Below are 19,683 nucleotides of genomic sequence, written 5' to 3'. Positions count from 1 at the left end.
CCTAAAGGCCACTGTCCCTGTAAAGAAATACCATCAAAGCATCCCAGCTGTATGATCAGCCTTAAGCTTCCAGTATCTTGGAATTCTTCTCCATTCCCTGGGTCATGCGCATTGCTGGGCTTAGTCCTACACATTATAATACTAATGCTCTCTTTTTACATTCACTTTACTTCACATTTGCTAACACTATAAGTATTCCCTCTTTCCCCCCAAATATACATATATATATATATATATATATATATATATATATATATATATACACACACACACACACACACACACACTCTCTCTCTCTCTCTTGCCATATATACAGATATGTACAAACATACAATCATGTTACAGTGCATATAGTGAGAGTCTGGATAGAAACCTGTATTCTATAAATAAGGCGTCTAAGATCACCTGGGGGGGCCTCTGTTTAAAGACAATCACAAGGTGATATATTTGTGCACAATTCCTGAATGGGAAGTCCAATGAGAAGAGGTTTGTCCACATCTGTCGCCTGTGGGTGCTGTATTGATTCCACACTTACTTGAGGACTACTGCAGAGTACAGGCTGTGGCAGAGGAAATAGAGAGTGTAAGAGAAGAAATAGAAGTATATTATATTATTTAGCTTGTAAGCTCTTCCCTCCCTGGGACCATGTTTTTGTTTTGTATTTGTACAGCACCAAGCACTTTTTCCATGACCAGAGCTTGAGGGTACACCTCCATATGAACAAACAGATGGCTGAGACCAGGCATGTGATCAGTGATCAGCAGGCCTGGGGGTTTGCTATGACAACCAGCAAATATAGAGAGGCCCCTTAGGTACTCTACAGAGTAGGTGACAGGTCCTGCCCTGAAAAAGAAAATTTAGAACCTTCTTCAGGAGTTGGACTTTGGCAAGGCAGTGGAAAAAAAAGATTAAAATGTATATAACCAATGCCTCCCACAACAGCATGGTCTTTCTATTTTCTTTTCCACTTTCTTGAACATGGAGAGATCTCTTGGGAACCAGAAGCAATTCTCTTTAAAATTCCTAGATTTCATAGACATTAGGGTTGGAAGGGACCTTGGAAGATCATCGAGTCCAGCCCCCTGCCTCAGGAGCAGGAAGTCAGCAGGGGTCAATTCGCCTCCACCCCAGCTCCTTGAAGAATGGTTCTTGTCATAGAGCCAGTCTTATCCCATGTACTCGCCTTACTAATGCATGGAAAGGAGACGATGGAGGAATGGGGTTAGTGAATGGCTGGAGAGTGGCATGCTGTATCATTTCCCCAGCCCTGGCAGATGCCCCTCCTCTGTTCAGTCAGGAAGGTAGTGGCTGATCAGGGCTGAGGACAGCCAGCTTCACCATGAGCTGGTAGCAACATGCGGTCAAAGCATGTGTATAACCAGAGCACAATCTAATGCAGTGCTGAGTCTGGTGAAGTGAGGGCAGTTCTTGTTTCCTGTCCTTCTGTCCCAACCCACTCACCTAACACACTTGTTTGATCTGGAACGCCCTCAGAGCTTTACACTAAATAAAGGCTATTGGGAGGAGTTGGGGCTGCAGTTTATTCATTCAGGCATGATGGGACTAAACACAATATTAACAAGCTGTCAGGGAGGGATGCTACCATGCTAACCTCTTGGAGGTTATTGTTGGTAATGCACAGCTGCTGCTAGCATGCCATTTCCTGCCTTCTATAAAGCTACAGTTAATTTTCATCCTGACCTGGCCCACCTCACCATAAAATCCTCAGGGTTTGCTCCAGTGCCCACTGCTGTGAATGGGAGTCCTCCCACTGGCTGCAATGAGCCTGACAGAAGCCCCTGGTCTTCTACAGCAGATAGAAGATCACATCAAAGGGAGGAGCTGCACTTGGCAGTCATAGTCCTTTCACAGCCTGACCAATATTCATCTGAATTCCTGGTACCTGCCTGCATTTCTCATCCTCTCGCCCCCTCTCCTGACCTCAAAGAGCAAAGTGGAGAGTAAACGAAAAGCAGAAAGCAAAGCTGTCAGAGAGAGAGCAAAGCTACTACCAGGGATGGTTGCTGCTGTGAGCAGCTGCCACTTCCTTTCCTCACAAGTTTCCTAGGATTAGTAGGGTCTTAACTGATACATTAACTTCAGAAAAGGATGTGGGGATTACAGCAGACAATAAGCTGGATATGAGTTAACAACGTGCCCTGTTGCCAAGGCGGCTAACAGCATACTGGACAGCATTAGTAGAAGCGTCGCATAGCAGATCAAAGGAAGTGATTATTTTTCTCTGTTCTGTACTGGTGAGGTCACATCTGGAGTCCTGTGTCCAGTTTTGGGCCCTCCACTACAGAAAGGTTGTGGACGAGTTGGAGACAGTCCAGTGGAGGGCAGGAAAAATAATTAGGGGGCCAGGGCTCATGACTTCTGTGGAGAGGCTGAGGGATCTAGGCTTATTTAGTCTGCAGAAGAGAAGACTGAGGGGGGATTTAATAGCAACCTTCAACTACCTGGAGGGGGGTTTGAAAGAGGATGGAGTGAGACTGTTCTCAGTGGCAGCAGATGACAAGTAGCAATGGTCTCAAGCGGCAGCAAGGGAAGTTCAGGTTAGATAGTAGGAAAAACTTTCTTATTAGGAGGGTGGCAAAGCACTGGACTGGGTTACTTAGAGAGGTGGTAGAATCTTTATCCTTTGAGGTTTTTAAGGCCTGGCTCGAAAAAACCCTGGCAGGAATGGTCTAGTTGGGGATGGTCCTGCTTTGAGGGGGTTGGACTAGATGAGCTCCTGAGATCCCTTCCAACCCTTATTTTCTCTGATTCTCTATTCCCTTCATGGAAACAATCTACAGGAAGTTCCACAAAATCAATCCACATTACTAAAACAAAAAAATCCCATTGATTCCTATGAGCCTTGAGTCAGCCGTACAATGCTTTCCATTATTTTAAAAGTACATTGACTTAAAACAAAACAACCCCCCGCCCCCTTGCTCTTGTTGGAAATTCTTTTACTTACTCCTGTTACAAGTGACACCTGCAAGGACTATAATAGGAGAACAGAGAGAAGCAACATCTTCTTTCCCCCTCCGTGCCTTTGCCAGCTCTTTGGATGTGGAGTTTCATGCTTTTCCCTGTACACTCAAGCTCCCCTCCCTGCCAGTCTTTCATAGAATAACAGGAGAAAGAAAAACCTCAGTCTGGAGATGTGATTAACCAATCCAAGCATCTGACTGGGGGAGGGCAGGGGAAGCAGGAGCAGGACCTGGACCTACTAACTTGCTCTTTCTTTTTCTAAAAATAAACGGGTGAGGTTTCTGGATGACTGCGTTCTCCTGCTGAGTGATGCTTTTTTTAAGGAGTGTTGAACATCATCCCTGCAGGGCACAGCTTGCTATTGATCTACAGCACGGGTGCTACTCATACTGTGCCGGCTTCTTATGCCTTGCCCTGTTCTATGCCTAGATGAGAGAAAAGGCAATTGAGATCTCTGCTTTTTTTTTTTTTTTTTTTAATAATAGCTCCAGCTTCCACTTCTTCACTGGGAATTTCTCATCATGACTCTCAGAAAAGTCTGGTTATTAAAAATAGGACTGGAACTAACTTCCTTCAGATGTTGAGATACCAGCCACCCAGCAGGTAGTAAGTACTTTTGATTACTTCATGCCTGGGCTGGAGATTGAATGATTTGGATCTCCAGTGACTGCAGGGTTAAGGGAAAGACCACATCAGATTCCCAACCCCTAGTTTCCCAACACGCTCTGGTGCTCTGTTTTGAGATCTTACCACTGCAGGAAGGTACATAACAAGAATCCCTCTGCACCAAGGGTGCTAGGCTGTAGCATACATTGCTATCTGACTGCCTCACTGTCAGCTGACAAGTGGCTTTGGCCTGAGGTCTCCAGGCAGATGTGCCCAGGAAGAGAAGTAGGAGGTGGTGGCAGTAGGCTCTTTTGCTTGGGCCAGCCTGATGGGCAGGGATATCCCTGCAGTGGCTGAAAGAAGAGTTGGGTTCATGGTAACTTGCCCACTGTAGAAGAAGCCTGTGAGATCCCCATTCAGTTTGGCAGCACTCAAGAGCTTATTCCAGAGAAGATGCAGGATTAAAATCAACGTCATTATAAAAGGCATCCTCCAGGGAAGGAAGCAATGGGCTGAGCCCTCCATTTCCTACCCATCTTCTTAGCATGGAAAGCCCAAAATCCTCTCCTACCCCTACCCCATCTGTTTCTGCGAGAGGAGGCTGCGGGCTACACAGAGCCTGCAGCCAAAAAGTTACTCTGCTCTGTTAGTTTAACAGGCTTCTTCAGCAAGCAAGGAAGAAGAAACAGCAGGAAGGGGAAGGGTGACATGAGGAGTGCAAGAAGAGGATGGGTGACAGGAAAATATCACTGCCCCCGATTCAATGTGAACTGTCCAAAGTATGTTTCCACAGTCTAGTTACTGTAAGCAGTGGCCTGAGTGCTCCAGATAAGGGGTGTCAATCTCACTGGGCACTGCCAGGCCAGATCAGGCCTGCAGAGCTCCTACCAAGGGCTCCAACCCGCCCCATACCAAGCCTGAGAGGGGCTGGATCAGCTGGTGCAGAACCATGTGCACAGGAAGCTAAATATGTCCAGAGATATTCAAAGGGATGGCATGTTCCCTGGTCTGGGCTTGCTTGAGATCCCAAAAGCGTCCTGCTCCACATAACCTATTCCCAGAGCTCCTGGGGAGGAAGAAGCACTGAACTGCAACAGCCCCCTCTCAAGGGCTCCTCTAGTCCATCCCAAGGGGCCAGTGCAGGCACGTTCCCTGCCCCACATTCTCTGGAGCTCTGTCCTTTGCAGATGAGCCCTGCCAGCCAACCACAGAGCCAAGACCTTTGTCTCCTTCGGTTCAAAATGTGCCTCCCTGGGCCTCTGAGACCACCTATATGGCCCCACCTCAAACCCCTGCCCTGCCACTCACATGGCCTCACATGACCTCCACAATCTATTCAGTGAGGGAGAGGCATGCAGGCTGGACAGACAGCCCCCTGCTTTACCCACTGTCCTGCATGTGTTCAAGGATGAATAAGAGATCCTCAGGCCAACCCTTTGCCCCATGAGAAGCTAAATGCTTCTGGGAAAAAGGGGGTAATTTGCTCCAATTAAGAACTTGAGCTCAAAGGAGAGAGATGAGCAGCTACCTCAGGATTTTCCCAAGCTATAAGGCAAAGGGCACAGGGACTTTTTCCTATGCCATTCAAACAGGGAGGAGAAAACTGCTCTCCCTTATCCACCCCAACACACTTAGAGGGGAACAATGCCGAGGCCTGAACCTCAAGAGCAGGATTCCTGTGCTGTAGAAGAGAGGTGACAGCCACCATCTTCTCACCACCTCTGATTCCATACAGCAAGGAGTGGGGCAACACCTGGGTCTTCTCCTTTCCCATCTGTGAATACTTCTGCCTTTGCCAGTGCCAAAGGTCCCACCAGAGGGGAAATTTCAGAAGCAAAGGGAGCAGGTGGGAGAGGTTAGAGGGACACACACTGAAATCATTTGGGGGAGTTAGACCACTAACCAGTCCTCAGTTGGTTAGCATGAATAGCAGTGCTGCAGGGGTGCATGGTGCCTTAGAGACAGTGAAGGGAAGGGACACCAGGAAAGAGAAACCACCCAGAGCAGAGTGCAGGGGAAGGGAACCATGTGCAAGCAGAGAAGGGCAGACAGCTGGAAGGGAGCTGAGAGCAGCAGGGTAGCAGGTGGACTGGACATCACAGGGCATACTGCATAGTAGGAGGGGAGCACTGCAGGCAGGGGGGAGGCAGCGGCCATTAAGAGGGGACTTGGAAGCAGGGGGCAGGGAGCAAATATCACACTCACAGGTCCGGACAGAATCCGACAGCATCTCCTTGCCCATGGACCGTGCCTCCCACTGCGCCTCCCTCATCTGGAAGAGATAGAGGGACGTTCTCCTTACACACACTGGCCAGGACCACTCCCAGATCCCCCAATCCAGACACCCAGCAGAGAGCCCTCATTATCCCTTCATCTCCACATAACATCACCCCCCCCCTACCCGGCCATCTTCTTACCATGTAGCTCCAGTCACAACCCCACGCCCTGAGCTCCCCCTCCCTATGACCCTGCCGTACCTTGATCTGTTCTTTCAAGTATTCGGCCCGGCCCATCAGGGTCTGAATCTGACAGAGACATAGTCAGTCACTGATCGCTGAGCGCAATGCTGAGGAGACACAGCTGAGCTCCCACCAGCACCAAGATGCCAGCCCAGGAGCTGGGGCAGCCCAGCCTAACTGCCTAGTGTGAGTGTCACTCCGAGGCAGGGAGCCAAGTTTGGTGCCCTCGGGAGACTGAGCCTTGGGAGAATCTAAGTTCATCAGTCACTTCCCCTCTCTGTATCTCCACTTCCCCATGTGTAAACTGGAAGAAAAAGCACTACATAATGATAATAAACAAGTGCTTATTATAATCCAGGGCAGAGAATGTCAGTCTGCAAGTAAAAAACAATGGCAGACAACCCACCCTATCCCACAGTCCTCTGCAGCTGTGCCAAGGTTGGTGAGATTCGAGCCACTGGAAGAACCCAAGGTGCATGTGGGCTGTGTCTCCCTCTTTTCCTAGGCAGATGCAGAGGCAGGGCCTCCACAGCAGGTTGTTGGGATGAAGGGGTTGAAGAAGCTGTTTTAGGATGTAGAAGGGCAGGAGGCAGGAGCACAAGAGAGCTCTTTGCTCTCTCTCCTGCCCTGGCTCCTGCTGACACAGAGACTCTTCTGCTTGCCCAGCTTCTGGGTTACTCTGGGCTCGTGACCTAGCCCAGCCCCAGAGGTCCATGCAGGATCGTACCCCACTGTCCACCACCTGCCGAAATGTTGCCCCTGGGAGCAGAATTTCTGATGCTCCCCATGGGAGACTCCCACCCGCTCCAAGATTGGCCACTGGCACAGAGCCCTCAGTAGCTTTTGGGGCACTAGTGTCACTCATTTGTGCTCTAGAGGAAGGGAGATCAGAGCCCCCAGGCAAAGGCCAAATCATAGGATGCCTGTTACTGAAACCCTGCCTCAGGGGCGATGGAACAAGTCTGCCACTGTACCTCGGCGTGAAGCAGCTCTCTCCTCCTCCCCGTAGGCTCTGCTGGAGGAAGTGAACAGGACACATTAGAAATGTGCACAGTCTGTTATCAGGCAAAGTCCCACCTGTGCCAGGCCCCTCCTGGCAATGCCAGTCTCTGCTAGAGCTGGACCCCACTGCAGGCCAGGACTCACCAGCCAACATGACCAGTAGCTCTCCCAGACTCTGCTGGTAGAGGTCAAGGGTGTCACAGTCGTCCTTGCCCTCCTCCTCCTGGAAGAGAGATGCCAAGAGGTTACTTCCAGGCTCACAGGCACTGTACAGGTAGAAGTGATGGGCCGGATCTAGAGCCATGTCACCTGGACAGTGTGCCTGGAAATTTGGCAGCATTCATTGCTGTGGCTCTCACAGCGGTGGCAGCTGTTGCTCCTGCTACCACCAAATTTTCAGCCCTGCAGACCAGATGACATAGCTCCAAGCCAAGCTCTTCCTGGTAACGCCAGGAATCCATGGATCTGGTCTGCAGCAATGAAAGCTGCCACCACTCACCCTGACACCCAACTTCCAGCCCTGTCGGGAACCCTCTACGTTAGACAAGGCAGCTCTATGGGCTGGATCCCACCTATGGGCCATATCTTTGACACCCTAGAGTAAAACATTATACTACTATCCACAGCTCACCCATGGTGCTTTTCACCAGCAGATCTCAGAGCATATTACAAAGGAAGTCAATACCATTATCCCTATTTTACTGATGGGGAAACTGAAGCATAGACAAGGGGAAGGGAGACATCCTGGGTGCCCTCAGTGTCAGCATTATAGCTGAAGAAACAACCAAGGTCTCCTGAATTTGAGAAAGAGAGAGATGCACTAACATGGGCCCTAGCCTGTCACTTGGGTGTGGCAGCTACGGAATACTTTATGCCATCTACATCTGCATTACAGGATTATGAAAGTCAATTCAGGCAGGAAGCGGAGACCCTTTTCTGATAGTCCTCCATTTCCTGATACATAAAAGGCCATGGCAAGTGCCTCTGCTTTTTTTGTTTACTTTAATCCATACAGAGTTGAACACTCCTGGTGTGACCAAAGGGAAGAGAGCAATTCAAGCAGAGAAATGAAACAAAAAAGCTTTGGAGTGGGTAAAAACCAGACCCTTGGAATCCAGGAGAGGGACACACAGGGACCATTGGGAAAGAAAGTATCATCTTGGTCCTCACAAGTGGTGATGTCTAGAGAAGTCAGGAATGTCTAAGCTTTAGATAAATGGCTATGCAGACTGTGAACCAAACCCTTTGCCTTCCCACCCCGCAAGCAGGATCATTTGCCTTGATAAAGCTTTCTATGCCACTGCCTTCATCGCTGAGTAGGCTCTTGAAAGGGAGACTCGCAGCTGCTAAGCTGGTTGGGGTGGAGTGCTGTGCTCTAGGCTGACTGAAAGCATCAGTATAGGCAAGAGGCCTTATGCCTGAAACGGCTGCAGAAAGACAGAAAGAAGCCAACACGCAGCTAGCTCTGAAACATGAGACACAGTGAAGCAATGGTCAGGTACATGCAGGCTTCCTAAGTCCTAAATAGGTATGAGAGAAGGGACCTGCAGCAATAAACACTCAGTCTTCTGCTACTTGAGGTAACAGAGAGCTACTGCAGCTATGAGTAAGGAGCATGAGGTTGCCACTAGACAGACACCCTCATCATATTACAATTGCATCTTTGAGCAAACTGGAGCTCTGGGGTAGAAACACTGAACGGAGAGACTAAGCTCTTGCTCGCTGTCTCTTCAGACTGCAAAAATAATGGATACACACTGATTTAGGCTGTGAGGATGATTAAATGCAGGCAGATACATGTCCTGTCCCCTAGTCCATCTGTCAAGGAAGCAGAGGGAGAAAGCTTCTCCTCCCCATAGCCTCTGCACTCCTGTTTCGTCTGCATTTGCCAGGCTTTGTATGGGAACTATGTCTGAAATAACGGGAGGGCTGCTCCTTTAATGGAGATGCATAGGGGCTTAAGGTGTGAGTGGGGAAATCAGCTGTCACATACCCAGGAGGAGGGAATGAGCCCTGGGGAGGTGCAGGGACCTGCCCATGGTCCCACCACCAGCAAAGCTGGGCACAGACCCTGGGAGCACTTGCTGTCAGACTGTCCTGGTACAGCTGTGAAATCATTTCCTGCAACGTCAAGTAGGAGGCAGCCTCTCTAGGTCAATGGTTCTCAACCTGTGTAGACTCAAGGCCTCTCTCTCCATAGCTTTTCTGAATTTGGAGGCACCCTTGGCTGAGAACCACTGTTGTGCTGCCTCAGCTTAGCTCAGTGATTCTCAACCAGCGAGCTGCCACTGCCAAGTGAAATTGCCTCATGCACCTTGTGCAGAGCCAGACCAGTTCCTGCTACAGCCCTTCTTGGTCCAACTAGCCCAGTTCTACCTAGCGGCAGCACAGCCACCTGGAGATTTATCTGTGCATTTCTTGTTTCCCCAAGCTGTTGCCACCACTGCCAGGTACAGCTGCCCAGGGAGAAGTGTGCTCCTGGTTGGACAAGGAGAGGCTGCATCCAAAGCAGGTGCTCCTGTCTGCATTAGGATTATCAGATAACCTGCCACAGCTGCTTCCCAATCTGGCTCCACATGAGGCAAATGGGACAGCTTCACATGGCTGTGGTGGCAGTGGTGCTCACACCACTACACCCCTGAAAGGGTCTTGTGGTCCCCTAGCTGAGAATCTTGGCCCTAGATCATTTGGGTTCTAATTTGCCAAAGCATGTGAGTACATGTCTAACCCTGCCCACTAGGTGCACGGCCTGGTTGCTTTCTCAGTGTGCTAGATGGATGGCAACTCTGGAGTCCTGGGTTCTCCTCCCAGTTCTGCTGGGTGATGGGGGCTGTGGGTCACTTCCACCTCCTTGTACTCATTTCCCCACCTGCAGAGCAAGGAGAGCAAGGCAGCCCCCCTTTAGTACAGCAACATACCTTTACCCTTACTCAAGCCCCTGAAGCTGTGCACCTTGGTGAGTCAGGAGCAGAACACCATTAATTCCCCCCAAGGAGCATCCTCTCTGCCTGTGATGGGTGTAGCTCTGTCTGTGGATGTCTCCTCTCATCTCCATGGCCACCCCAATGCATCAGATAGTGGAGGAGAGACAGCAACAACCCTGGCACTGTGCTTCTTCCAAGTCATGTCCCCCCAGACTCACCTTAGCGATGGCTGCTGACGCCACCTCCAGCGCTGCATACAGGCGAGGCTTGTCCTTGGACATTTCTGTAACAAGAAAGGGAGAGGACTTAAGAGCAGCATGAGCCCCAGGAGGTCAGTCTTGGAGGGGAAACCCGTCTAGAGAAGAGAAACCAGGACCTATTGTACTGACACAGCAAGCAGAGCAGCCCTCCATCCTTCCAAGACAGAGTCAGCATCTTCTCCCATTCTGGGCACAAGGGACAGCCTGCTTGTTATTTCTTGCCCCAAAACAAGGTCCCTTGTGCACATCTTAGGGAAGGGGCATAGACCACAAAGACTGTAAGAGGGTTTTGCCACTCCAGGGTGTTACCTTTGAGGATATCCCTGGTGGGGTGGCCCTGCTGCAGGAGGGTCTTGTTGTTGGATGCAACCAGCACCTTCAGCTCCTCCGCTCGCGAAATGTATTGATTCACCTAAAGAAAGCAAGAGGACACGGGGCTTACAAATCTCACCAGGGCACTGTGGTATCATTGCCTACACAGCGCTGATACTGGACCCCTGATGGGGTCCCCCTGACCCTTGGGGCCCCATGTCAAGCCAAAACACCCCCTGCTTCAGCTAATGAGAAAATGTTGAGTGCATTGCTCTGCTGCCCACACCTCTCCCCTCACCTTAATTCCCCTTCCTCCAAACCAAACACCCTTCATTACTGGACCCTCTTTATGTCTCTGCTTTAGCCCAGGGGTGGCCAACCCATGACATGCAAGCCACAAGTGGCACGGGCAGCCTGTGTGTGTGGTACGTGGCAGATCAGGGAGGGAGCAGAGAATGCAGCAACAGATAGGGCAAGGAGTGGAAAGAAGAATATCCAACCAGGCAGGAAGCAGAAAGCCAAAGCAACATACTGGGCAAGGAGCATAGGGCAGGAAGCAGAGCAACAGATCAGACCGGGGAAAGGGGATCAGAGTGATACTTGGAGAGGGTGACGGGCTTACCTTGTGGCACACCTGCCATAAAGGTTGCCCCACTGCTTTGGCCTTCAGTCTGAACCTTATCCTTGCCCAGAACCCTCTCCCCAGTATGGGAGTCCTACTTACGAAAGGCACAGTCCCCATCACAGCAGTTTATACTGCTCACATTCTCGCCTCACATTCTCTAAAGCATTCATCCTTGCAAACCCCATCAGTTAGGGCAGCATTATTATACCCATTTGAGGATAGGGAACTGAAGCAAAGAGAAGCTAAGGAATATGCCCAAAGCCACCAAGAAGCCAGAGGAAGAGCAGGCTAACTGCTGGGCTATCTTTCTTCCACCAGGGTCTTACACACACCTTTGACTTGATCGCTTCCTTTCTGCGAGCGTCGGTTTCATCTGTAGAAAAGAAGAAGACAACCACAGTCAGCAACTGAGTCAAAGCCTCCCCTGGTTTTGTTGTCACTGAAAACATAACCATCCCCACACACATGGTGCTTGGGAGCCCATCCATTTCTGGGCTGGACAAGGCTTTGTAGCTAGTGGTGTGACAGTGGTGATGGTGGTGAAGGGGAGATCCATGGACTCATTAGCTTTACTTGCTTCCAGCTATGCCCATCTCTCAAGAAGAACCATGAAATCCTCATGCCAACCTCCACCCTATCCTGGCAGCCCACCTACTGACTGGGTGAGCTTGTTCCCACCAGGCAAACTAGGACAGCAATGAAAGTCCCCAAAGGAGAGGGTTCTGGTGGGGATCAACTCTATAGCAAGGGCTGCACTAATGACAACTTCCACAAATGAGCGCCTGTCTCCAGCGACTGCTCTGGGCAGAGTCCCCATGGGACCCCTGTGCCATGCTGATGGCCCCAAGGGAAAAGTGGAGAAACAGGACTGATCACTCACAGTGCAGAGCAGGGACAAAATACTCCAGGGCCTTGCAGTAGAGAGAGAGGGCAGCAGAGGCATCTCCCTGCTGATCTTTCTTCACAGCCTCCACTACCAGGGCAGTCTGGCAGAGAGAAGAGGAGAGAAGAGTGGGTTAGGAGAGGGCAGGGCTGGGATCTGTGAAGCACCAGTGCAGAGACCAGGACTGCATACCAGTCCACTCCCCAGTGAGCTCCCCTCAGAGATGCCCCCAGCACGAGCTCCACCAGACTCTCAGCACCGTGAGCTGTCCCCCACAGCAGTGCCTTCTGGCCCCTGACCATGGCAAGTCCTTCCAGATGCCCTCCTTATGGTCTCTCAGACCCTGGTGCACTCACTGCTTTGCTCAGGCTCTCAGCGCTGGGCATGTGCTCCATGTCCACGAATGGGTGGCTGAAGAACTCCTTGAAGGAGATGCGCTTCAGGGGGTCCCTTTCCAGGAGGCGCTGCAGAAGATCCCGGCACTCCTGGGAAAGCCAGGGCCGGCTGGGCAGCTGAGGGAAGAGAGAGATGCAATCGGCAGCTCAACCTCTGTTACCTTCTCATGGCTGAGGTCTGCTCACTGGACACCACTCTGAAAACCCTCCAGATCTCCCAGCCACTCTCTTCCCCCCTCTCTTTTTCCCCCTCTAATGCCCAGGCTGTTCACACACAAGAAGGGCATCACCTTTACCAACCACTCCCTGGATGGGCGCTCCAAGGTCTCCAATATCAGAGACAGGGCACAAATCAGGGCATCTCACCCTTGATATTGGCATGCTGTGGCCCTGCCTGATGCAGACACCAGGCTCCCCAAAGCCCAGACTCCTGAGTCACTCCCCACTCACCCCCAGGAGCCAAACAACACTCCCTTCCCCCTCCCTGAAGTTGCAGGGGCTAAGCAGGCTCTGCAGCACCCCGAGCCCCTGCCAGTTGGAGCCCAAGCAGGACAGCACTATGCACTAATGGGTCATTTAGGTTTGCCAACATGATCCTGCTTGACCTCAGATTTGCCCAGTGTTTCAGGCAGAGCCAAGCAGATCATATATGCCATGTAGATTCAGATGGTCAGGTCTCCCCCCGGCCAACCCATGGCACTGTTTGTCTCTGAGCTGTGATGCCCATATGCCAGGCCTAGTCCCCTCCCTCCCATCCCAAAAGCACTCTCTCCCTTTCCAATGGTTTTGTGCCTGGCAGTAGCCATAAGAGGCAAAGCAGTAGTATAGAAGTGAAGGGGGGCCAGGGTCTGAAATTACAGCTGCCCAATGATTCAGTAGTTATAGCAGAAACTCTCAGGTGATGTTTCCACATGCTGTTAAATAGGAACTGGGTTTCACTCCAGAGGAGGCTGCATTATAGCAGTGGATGAGATGATCCCTGACTAAATGGTCCATGAAGTGCCTTGCAATCCCTCCAAATGAAAGCTGCCGCAGGAAGGTAAAGCAATACTATCTCGATCTTGGTGCGGCTGGTTACCTTGACTACGGAGACATACAATGACGGAGGGATTAATTTACCTCTCCCAGAGGGGCTCTGCTCCTCCTTGTGAGCGAGCTCTTGGTTTGACCTCCTATCTATTAACACTACAGGTGGCGAGATGGGGTCTACTTTCAGATGTTGATCTCTTTCTGCAGCAATAAGGAAGGCAACAGGGCCACTGTAATGTGTGAAGCACTAAACACAGAAGCATCAAGGTGAGGCATGCAGCCAACTCTAGCTCCAGCACTGCTGCCCTGAATGAGGCCACAAGTAGAAATGTCTATGAGATTTCTCTCTAGGAAAGCACACACTGCTGCGACAGGAGCTGGCAGCCTCTGTCAAAGTGCCAGCTCCTGGAATCGGGTGATGTACACAAGAATTTCAAGTTTGGCTTTGTTTCAATATAACAGTTTTCTAGGTCTCATGTTTCTGGAAACAATAGTATAAATTAGTGAAACTAGACCGAAAACAGGGAGTCAACATTTATCATTTTAAAAATCTCTTGAATTAAGCCAATCTTGCTTTGCTAAGGGCTTGACTCATTTGTTTACAATGCAGAGGTTAGCAACAGTGGACACCACCAGATTAAAGTTGCATTTTTATACAATAAGTTTCCGTATCTGTGTGACACCCAACACCTGAGCTGCTTCAAATTGAGAGGGCTTTGAAAGACCTTGCTCTCAAAGTTTGCGCAGTCTTTCGTATTTTCTTCTGCTCAGCCAATGACTGGAGGAGTCTCTTCTACTTTTGTTTGGACTCAGTTTCAGTTTTGCTCCTTGTCAACTTCCTTCTAGGCCCCCAGGCACCCATCTGGCACTGTGAAGTTTCAGTTATAGACGCCGCGGGGAAGGGATTGCTTGTTGCTAAACAACTTCTTTTCACTGGAATTACTGGGCTTTTTAAAGCTTAATAGCAGCTTTTCTCCTGCATTTATGTTTGGTAGAATATACAAGCCACGCACAAATACTCACACTCACGTTCACACTAACAACCAAATCTGACCCAACAACGTCCCTTTCTTGCCACTTCCTGCCTGGACCAAGTGTTTATGTGCCTTTCCCCATGCGTCTAGGCCAGAGGTGATGAAGATACAGTGATGGGTCAGTTCTGGCCATGTCATCTGGCCCAGAGGGGTCCTCATTTGGCACTGGGGGATCAGTGACAGCATTACTTGCTGCAATTAACACTGCTCTTGCTCAGCCTGCACCAAATTTGGATCCCCGAGGATCTACATTCACTCATCTGGTCTGCAGGTCCAAATGAGTTGGGCATCGCTAGTCTAGACATTTCTTGCTCTCCTCAGAATGCTCTGCAAGGGGCATCTGCCCCATTTCCTCTTTCCAGAGCCCTCTGGGACTGCTGATTCTTCATTCCCTGCCCCATCTTTCCGTCCTAATACTGCACTTTCTGTGCCCAGTCAGAGCAAGGCCAGCAGCAAATCTGGAGCAAGTCCAGAACAACCAGGGCTGTCTATACCCCAGGGTGTACACACACGCTGCTCTGGCTCCAGTGCAGGGCCCTCAGTAAAATTAGAGTTCTCCTAGCCGGCCCTGCTCTGAATCATCACTTCTTGGCATTGGATCCATCTTCCAAGTTCATTTTACCTACTCAAGCTTGCCAGGTTCAGTCCTACCCCCACTCCATGCACTTCAGAGGTACCCTAAGCAAGCTGGCATTACCTCAATTGTCCGGTTGCTGCGGATTTTCTCCTCCAGCTCAGCAAATGATTTGGAGGCAAAAGGTGGTCTCCCGAACAATGCCTCTGCAGAGGAAACAAACATTGGTTAGATATAGAGCATGGAAAGAGGCTGCTGCTTTGCTCAAGGGGACGGAGCAAACAGACAGCTCAGAGGTGGGATCATCTTATAGAGGGGGGCACATGGGTGTGCATAGGAGGTTGGTGTACGCAGTTTGGGGAAGTTCCCACAAGGGCTGAAAATACCAAAGTCTGTGACAGGAACAACTGAAGAACATCTCACAAGGACCCGGAGACCAAGGGTGGGTCTTGTGATTAAGACACTGGACCTGGTTCTGCCACACTCTCCATGTACGACCACTGGCAAACCACTTAGGCCAGGCATGGCCAGCCTGAGGCACATGTGCCACAAGTGGCATGGGTGACCTGTGTGTGTGCCATGCAGCATATCAGGGAGGGGACAGGCAGCACAGTGGCAGATAGGGCAGGGGAAGGGAATCAGAGTGGCACTCAGGGAGGTTGTGGGGCTAATTTTTAGCATGCCTGCTGGAAACATTGGCCCCCACCAACTTAGATATATAGGAGCTTAATCTCTACTGAACTTGGTCAGGGTTACGGCCTTTGTTTCAGTCCCCATCTGTAAAACAGAAGAGATAGGCCTCTCCTATAGCCCAATGGGAGAACGTTATAATTTACAAACATGTATGCTATTGAAAGGACCACAAAAATAGCTAAAGGGAGAGAGAGAAGACCCCAAATTGAGTTCTGAACATCTGTTCTACTGATCTACCCAGTTCTACTGATCCAAGTGATTCAGTAGATCAGGGGGCTTTTTTTGGATTGAATGTATGGTTTGTATGGCAGTGGTTCCAGGGTTTATAGTGGCAATACTGATAGATCCATGGCTCTGGGGGCATCTCTATTACCTACACATACCTAGAGAATCTCACCCATCTGAACAGAGCCTGGTCCCCTCCCCCTTCCCTCCTCTGGAGCAAAGTAACCCACCATAGAGAATCACACCCACAGACCACAGGTCCACACGAGCATCGTACTGCCGGTTGCACACCATTTCAGGAGCCATGTAGAGCGGGGAGCCCCGGAGAACATGTTTCTCATCCCATGGAGACATGTGCTGGGCAAAGCCAAAATCTGTGGAGAGTATAAGCAGGGAGAAAGGGGGAGTCAAAGAGACAGGGGAGAACGCATTCGAACAAGCTAACTAGTTGCAAGCTGGCTGATTAGCTCGGTATATTTGCATTGAGCTTTTGAAGCTTTTGCCACTAGGATGCTGGTTTGAAGCTCAAAGTTGTTACTATGTAGCAGCCTGGGTGGGAGGAATTGGGAGTGTGAGGCCAATTGTCCACATCTATGTTATACAGGAAAGACAATGACCACTGGAACCCTTACTGGCAAGAGGCCTCGGGCTAAGTGAAAGACTGGATTCCTTTTTGTTGCTTGGGGGATTGTTGTTGTACAGGGGATGTACATGAAGATGCTCCAGCCAAGCTCTGGGGAGGAGAACACAGCAGGGTAAGACCCACACCCATAAAGATCAAGAAATCCCAAAGGTTATTTGGGGGGGAGGGAGGGGAAAGAGGGGAGAGGGACAGGACGTGATTCTTACCAGAGCAGAGACAGGGAGATGCACAGGGATCCCTGAATCATCTCCCAGACCTGCACCTCTGGGGCTCCTTGTGATAGCCCCTCAACTCCCCATCAGCTGTGGGGGCTTGTTGTGGAGGGGCAGACACCTCTTTTTTCCCAAGCCCTGTGGTTCCCAGAAGAGAGGTCTGAGCTGTGAAGCAAACTCCCGTGTCCCTGCCCCCTGACCTGCCAGTTTGAGCTGAGGATTCTCCAGGGAGCTGAGGAGGATGTTTTGAGGCTTCAGGTCCAGGTGGGAGATGTTCTTGTCATGAAGGAACTTCAGGGCAGATGCTGGTGGGACAAACACACGTCATCTGAGATGGGAGGGACAGGTGGGTCGGACCCCATACTAATCTTCTGCCCTCCTGCCTCCCTGCCCACCACCTTTGAGACTTGCTGCACTTCCTTCAAGAGCCTCACCTTCTTCCTACCTAGGTCACCCCTCCTTACCTATCCCTTCCCTCCTCATCCAGATGTTCCCCACCTCCCCTCATAGCAGAGATCTTGAGAGCACAGATATTAGCTCTGGTGCCCTGCCCAGCTTCCAGCTTGAATGGGATGATTCCATTCAAAAAGTCCCTGTCCCTGTGAAGGCGTTAAAGCAGGAGTGGGCAAAATGCGGCCCCCGGGCTGGATGCAGCCCACCAGGCCATTCTATCCGGCCTGTGGGGCCCCTAAAAAATTTAGAAAATTAATATTTATCGGCCCCTGGCTACCTGTCATGCAACCCTCGATGGCTTGCCAAAACTCAGTAAGTGGCCCTCTGCCCAAAATAATTGCCTGCCCCTGAGTTAAAGTATCAATACCATCACCCCCAAAGCACTGGGGCTGAGGGGAGAAGGGAGAGGGCCAGGGTCTCCATACCTACCAAGCTGCTGCAGGAAGATCCGTGCCACCTTCTCCGAGAGTATCCTCCGTGTCCGGATAAAACGAGACAGATCCCCCCCTGCACAGAACTCCATGATGAGGTAGATGTTGTCGCTGTCCCACTGCAAGACAGGCGGAGTCCATCACGCCCCTGGAGGCTGTATTAGCCACGTACCCAAAACGTGACACACAAGGTGTGAGGAAAACAGATCTGTCACCATTATGTGGAAGGCATTTGCTTGGAGGATGCCTGCTTCTCCACATGGGCACTAATACCCTAAGAAAGCCAGAGGCACTGCACTGTGCTTAAGCCAGCAAGGGGACACCCACCCTTCTGTCCCATAGTCACCCATTAAACCAGAAAGACCTTCTCCCCAGTGCCCCCCACACCCCTGTGAACCCCCAGCCAGTCTGTGCACTGCTACTCTCCACCTGAAAGTCCTTCAGCTCCACGATATGTGGGTGGCGGATAGTTTTCAGGATCTTGATCTCTGTCAGCAGGTTCTCTACGGATGCCCTGTTTAGGCTTCTCTTGTTCACGCACTTGATGGCCACCACTTCTCGGCTGTTCTTCTATAAAGGAAACAAGACCCACATAAGTCTGGCTGGGATCAGGGTCCGGACCCTTCCTCAGATACTGACACAGCCATCCTCAACTCAGCAGCCAAGTTTTGCCATGCACAAAATGCTCTTTGTAATCTCAGGGTCAAACATCTGTCCTTGCTGAGGGGGGTGACTTCACTGTGTAACTGCTCCACGGTTATTCCACTACCCAGATCCCTGGGGCGCTGACTCCAGGTTCAAGTCCTCCTATAAAGACTTCTCGGGCATACCCGGGATATGGGTGTTGGTGACATGATGGAGAAAGGGGGGCCCAGTGATTACACTGTTTTTTGGGACACCTGGGTATGATTCCCTGCTCTGCCACAGGTAACCTGTACGACCACAAACAATTCACTGCGTCTCAGCTCCCTGTCTGTACAAGGAGGGTAACAGCACTGCCCTGCTTCTTGACCTCAGGAATGTAGCACAGACTGTGAGAGACCAGGGCTATGGGACGGGGGGGTGGAGGTTGTGTGGTTTCAATCCCACATCATGCCTTTTTTAATCCCACCCTGGCAATGTCATCTGGCATCCTACTGACCTGAAAGAGCCAAGCATCAGCCATCCCTCAGCAACCATGCAAGATGAAGGTGTGTGGGTACGATGGGGATGTCATGGGACTTAAGGCATCACTTGGTTTAAGGGAAAAACCCGAACACCCTTCAGGATTGGGCTGTGCTGGGCAGGGCTGGACACAGGCATGGGTGAACCAGGCGGCTGCCCAGGGCCTGGACAGAAAGGGGGCCCGAAAATGGTAATTTAAAAATTATTATTATCATTATCTCTGGTGAAGGAGGGCCTGATACTTAAAGCATGTCCGGGGCCACCAGGAGTCTAGGTACGGTGCTTGTGGTGGGGTGCAGCGTGGGGAAGTGAGACCCCATGGTCCCTCAAAGCAGACAGGCATTTTGACATGCCGATCCAGGATGCGGGCCAAAGCCTGCCAAGGAAAGCTGTATGTACCCCTTGAGGAGGGAGGCCACTATGGGTACATCACTGATGGCTTGGGACAACTAAAAAGGAAAACAGGGACAGCAGTGGAGGGTAAAGGTTTGAAACGAGCGCACTGGGGGGCACCCAGCAGAGCACGCTGGCCAGCACCCACGGCCCCTGAATGAGTCCGGGGAGCCAGTGGACGCTGCCTGGTGAAACTGCCTGGAGAGGTGGGTGCAGCAGGGACTGGAAACCGGCCCTGCAGGTCCCGGGGGCAGAGCCTCACCGGGCAGGCGGGGGCAGCTTGGCAAGGGCCAGAAGGGAGCTGCCAGGAGATCCCAGGGCTCTTCTGGGGAGCGGGCGAGCCACAAGGTGTGGGCAGCCGAGCAGCTGGGACCTCAGCCGGAC

At 51.0% G+C, this 19,683-nt stretch overlaps 1 protein-coding gene across 6 annotated transcripts; it reads right to left on the bottom strand.

Moving 5' to 3' along the window:
* Positions 1 to 268: 268 nt before the first annotated feature.
* On the bottom strand, positions 269 to 18,922 carry ULK3 (unc-51 like kinase 3). 6 transcript variants are annotated; one of them, XR_003093228.1, is made up of 16 exons: positions 18,884 to 18,922; positions 18,172 to 18,312; positions 17,741 to 17,861; positions 17,059 to 17,163; positions 16,234 to 16,377; positions 15,209 to 15,291; positions 12,410 to 12,565; positions 12,051 to 12,156; positions 11,503 to 11,543; positions 10,543 to 10,645; positions 10,192 to 10,256; positions 7,194 to 7,272; positions 7,022 to 7,062; positions 6,066 to 6,154; positions 5,794 to 5,860; positions 269 to 559 (listed from the first exon to the last, which is right to left on the bottom strand). XR_003093228.1 is itself a non-coding variant. In XM_025199909.1 (16 exons), the coding sequence occupies exons 1-16, from the start codon at positions 18,905 to 18,907 to the stop codon at positions 543 to 545; spliced, it is 1,341 nt and encodes a 446-aa protein (XP_025055694.1). In that variant the 5' UTR covers positions 18,908 to 18,922; the 3' UTR covers positions 269 to 542. The 6 variants fall into 6 exon arrangements, 4 of the variants coding, with proteins under 4 accessions (XP_025055694.1, XP_025055695.1, XP_014373872.1 ...); XM_025199909.1 differs by having other exon boundaries at positions 6,066 to 6,113; XM_025199910.1 differs by having other exon boundaries at positions 6,066 to 6,113; positions 7,022 to 7,059.
* Positions 18,923 to 19,683: the final 761 nt, after the last annotated feature.

The sequence above is a fragment of the Alligator sinensis genome, unplaced genomic scaffold, assembly GCF_000455745.1.
Source record: "Alligator sinensis unplaced genomic scaffold, ASM45574v1 scaffold1097_1, whole genome shotgun sequence".
Taxonomy (NCBI): Eukaryota; Metazoa; Chordata; order Crocodylia; family Alligatoridae; genus Alligator; species Alligator sinensis.
This window is presented reverse-complemented; position numbering and strand designations above follow the sequence as displayed.

Coding starts and splice junctions, on each gene's coding strand:
- ULK3 (XM_025199909.1), bottom strand. CDS start 18,907: ATGGCTGATGCTTGGCTCTTTCAG. Junction 12,566..15,208: donor GCAGCAACCGGACAATTGAG/GTAATGCCAGCT, acceptor CTCTTCCCTCAG/CTGCCCAGCCGGCCCTGGCT. Junction 7,063..7,193: donor GCTACTGGTCATGTTGGCTG/GTGAGTCCTGGC, acceptor CACTTCCTCCAG/CAGAGCCTACGGGGAGGAGG.